Source organism: Trypanosoma theileri, assembly GCF_002087225.1.
Source record: "Trypanosoma theileri isolate Edinburgh chromosome Unknown TM35_Tth_36_V1, whole genome shotgun sequence".
NCBI lineage: Eukaryota > Euglenozoa > Kinetoplastea > Trypanosomatida > Trypanosomatidae > Trypanosoma > Trypanosoma theileri.
In genome coordinates this window covers 192,138-195,912 of record NW_021639878.1, presented here as the reverse complement: position 1 = coordinate 195,912, position 3,775 = coordinate 192,138, and the positions used below count along the sequence as shown (strand labels likewise).

The following is a 3,775-nucleotide window of genomic DNA, read 5'->3' as shown; positions in this document are numbered from 1 at the left end:
AAAAAAAAAGAAAAAAACATCTCTCTTACTTGTATAAATCATTCTTTGTCATTCTTCGACCGCGTTCCTTTTCATACAGTACCTCAAGCCCAAGTTTAATCTCTGCCTGTAGACACGATCCACTTGTTAATCGCAGCCACAAGAGTGCCGTTCCCCGGGCATCCAATGTACAATCTATCATCTTTAATTCCCCAGAGGCAATCACTAGTCCATTACGCAGCACCGCCACTTCTAATAAGGAATTATCATACAATTGTAAACGAAAGGCTTGTCGTCGTAAATTCGCTGTATAAAATGGTACATGATCTCCACTAGAGTTTTTGTCATTCATATATATCATTCCAGCACTATCCTTTGTACGAGCCGATACTGCTCTAGAGAGAAAACTTTGATGATCACTTTTTAATTGTACAGTAATTTTAAATCGTTCACCCCCACGATCACGCCGCATCATCTCTCCACCACTCACAACAGTTCCCTGCGCATCTGAAGAGCCAATATTAATATTAACATTAACTCCAGCAGCCGTAGCACTGGCATTCAACACCGTCACACTTCCAGCGAAATCTGAGGGAGCACTCGTAAGAGATGGACCAGAAGAATTTGTTGTCGTTGTTGTTGGTACAACAGGTCCCATATTTGTAAAGGGAAGTAGAAATCGACAACGATGGAGAACAACACGGTAGCGTTTTTCTGAAGTTTCACCTTTTCCAAGTATTGTACGTTCAATCTCACGAAAACGTGATTGATAATTTCGTGGTTGATTAAGTCGTTGATAGATATTTGTCATGACATATCGATATTGTGATTTCGTCAAGTCAAAGAGTTGTGAAAGACGTCGAAGCATATCATCTACACCAGGTTCTAAAAGATGCGGCATTAAAAAATATTCTTTAATAATAGATTGAAAACTGCGTATATTACAACGATTTGGAGAAATAAGAATAAGTTCACGTGTTTTATTTAATGCATTCATTACAGAAGGCCATGCCGTTTCTGCAATTTCACCACGGTAAGACTCCTCTAAGAGATTAACAAGAGCAAGACATGCTTCTTGTCGTTCTTCAGCTTGTACATTAGCTGCCATCTTAAAAAGTTTATCTCGATGTCTTTGCAAAACAACATTTGCATGCTCATGTCTTTGTCCAAAAGACTCATCAAGGAGTTTAATCCGTTCTGGTAATAATACTGACAACAATTCTCGTGTACGTAATATATCTTCCCCATGTTCTAACTCCATTTGTAAATCTTCAATCCGTTGTTCCTGTACCTGTGTATCATACAACTGACGTGATCGTTCTCCCACACCGTACTCCACTGGAAGCGGTCGATGACGTCTTTGCGATCCCTCATCATCACCGAGTCGTAATTTTTTATCTGTTCTTTGATGTGCACTACGTGGTTGTGAACTAAACGGTGTGGCGTGTTCAGAGTTATTTATTGGTGGTGGTGGTGAGGGTGATGGGGATATACATAGTAAAGCTGATGTTTCTCTTCTTCGTCGTCGTCGTCGTCGTTCCCGTTGCATATCGGCTGGACATAATCCATACACCATTGTTCCTCTTGCCCGACGAAGGAGATCCTGAAAGAGAACACTCACTCGTCTATTTTCACTCTGGCTCGTAGAGGTTCGACTCATTCGTTTCTCTGAAGTTTGATAAGTGGCAGTATCGTTAGGGAATGATAGGGTTGGAGTTCTGTTGGGTAATATACTATTCTCAACTCCCCAGGAAACATCTTCCATGTGTAAATGTGTCTCTTTACTCTTACTTTCATTATTATCTTCCCTATCTTCATTATCTTGTAAAAGGTTTTCTTCTTGTTGTTGTGTAAGGAGCATTGGAGTCATAATACCATTTCGAGCCTTTTCCACTTCCATTCGACTTTTCCTTAGTTCTTTTCGTAAAAGTACCCTATCACTCGCATTATCACCAGAGAGTTGAAGTAATTTAATACGTTCTCGCCGTGCAGCAGCTGCCGCTACATTTTCTTTTCTTTTCTTTAGTTGTTCTTCCTCCCTTGACGCTGCTGAACTTGAATCTGTGGAACTCTCAGAGCCTTCTACAGACTCTGAACTGCTCTCATCATCCTCATCCACTATTCTAACATTTCGGTTATTTCCTGATGCCCTAATAGAGGTTTGCCGTTTCCATCGACGACGAACATTACGTCCACGTTCTTTCAGTACCTTCATTCTTGTTTCAAATTGTCGAAGTTCAAGCATTGGAACTCCTTGAACTCTTTTGTTACCATTTATTAAACTATTACGATCAGACTTCATAACACCACGTTCAGCGAGAAATTCCTTCGCTGTTGTTCCTGTCACAACTTTACTTTGAATCTCTCCTACCTTTTGTAGTCTCACAGTTGCGGGTAACAGTGCGGTGTATGTGGAAGGATCAAACTCGTGTGAAGGTCCATTTCGACGATGACGTTGATGATCATTTCTCTTTGAAATATCTGTACATTGAGAGGAGTGTTCGTTTGATACGTTAATAGCACCTTTCCTTACGCCCTCGGATGAGACTAATTGCGCCAAGGAATGTGCACGTGATGAGCTCGCCATAGTAGTTATTGTACCTCTTCCCATTGGTGTCATTGTTTGGGATGAAGTGGTTGGTGGGGCTTCTTTAAATCCACGATCATAACCACCCCCCATAGAATTTAACAATCGCATCTCCTCTGAATCACATAAACTTACCGTGTTACCATTACCAATGGTATTATAGGCAGAATCTAAATTACCCTTTGGGTCTTGAACATTAAATAACAAAGTTGTCCCGCCATGGTGTCGTGGTGCTATTTTAGTATTCTCATGCTGTCGCCCCATACGTTCATATCTCGTTTTCGCTCCTCCTCCTACTCCTACTCCTCCTGATGCTGCTGCTGCTGCTGCTGCTGCTGCTGCTTTCTGCTTTAATGCTGGGAGCAGCGGTAGGGCGACTGGAGTTGGCATTACGGTGGATGTGGGTGGTGTTAAGATGGGGGGACTTCTCCCAGGTGTGGAGGTTTGAGTTAATGACATTTAGAACCAAAACTAACACACACACACACACACACCGGCTGTATTTCACGTACAATCAAATATATATATATATATATATATATATATTACCCCTGTGCGTGGTATATTATCAATGGCTAATAAAAGAAGAAAAGGGAAAAGAGAAAAAAGACACATGTGACAAAAAAAAAAAACAAGAACAAATAAAAGAAAGGAAAAACGGGGGAAAAACATGATAATGCTGATTTATCCTTCAATACCAACAATAGGAAGAAACAATTACAGTTATACTATAAACTATGAGAAAAAGGAACAAAAGTAGATAGAAATGGAGAAAAAAAAAACCCCTGGTATTCACATTTTTGTAAAAAATAAAAAATAAAAATAAATAAATAAGGTCAAGAAAACAATGAAATTATTGTTTTTGTTTTTTTCTGCTTGTTTCTCATTGATAGCGATGAAACAAAGGAAAAAAAAAGAAGCACTGGAAAAAAAAAATTCTTTTTTTTCCTCTAGCAATATATGGACAATTGCCCATATGGCATTCAGAGAGGAGTTCAGGCGTATGAAGTCATTTTAGAAACCATAGAGAGAAAACGAAAATAAAATAAAAAAAAAATATGCTTTTATATTTACCACCAATAAGGTGTAAGGAAGTATTGTTCATATTTCAATATGGACTCCTTACTCTATAGATCCTTTAGCTGGTCTCTATTATTGCTTCCTCTGCACGCTCTATTTATAATAATGGCAGCTTGTGGGTTTTTTTTT

General features: G+C 39.2%; 1 protein-coding gene across 1 annotated transcript; it reads right to left on the bottom strand.

Moving 5' to 3' along the window:
- Positions 1-25: 25 nt before the first annotated feature.
- TM35_000361680 (uncharacterized protein) lies at positions 26-3,025 on the bottom strand (the record flags this gene model as incomplete). Its single annotated transcript, XM_029029353.1, has 1 exon — positions 26-3,025. The coding sequence occupies one exon, from the start codon at positions 3,023-3,025 to the stop codon at positions 26-28; it is 3,000 nt and encodes a 999-aa protein (XP_028879374.1).
- Between the last annotated feature and the right edge of the window lie 750 nt (positions 3,026-3,775).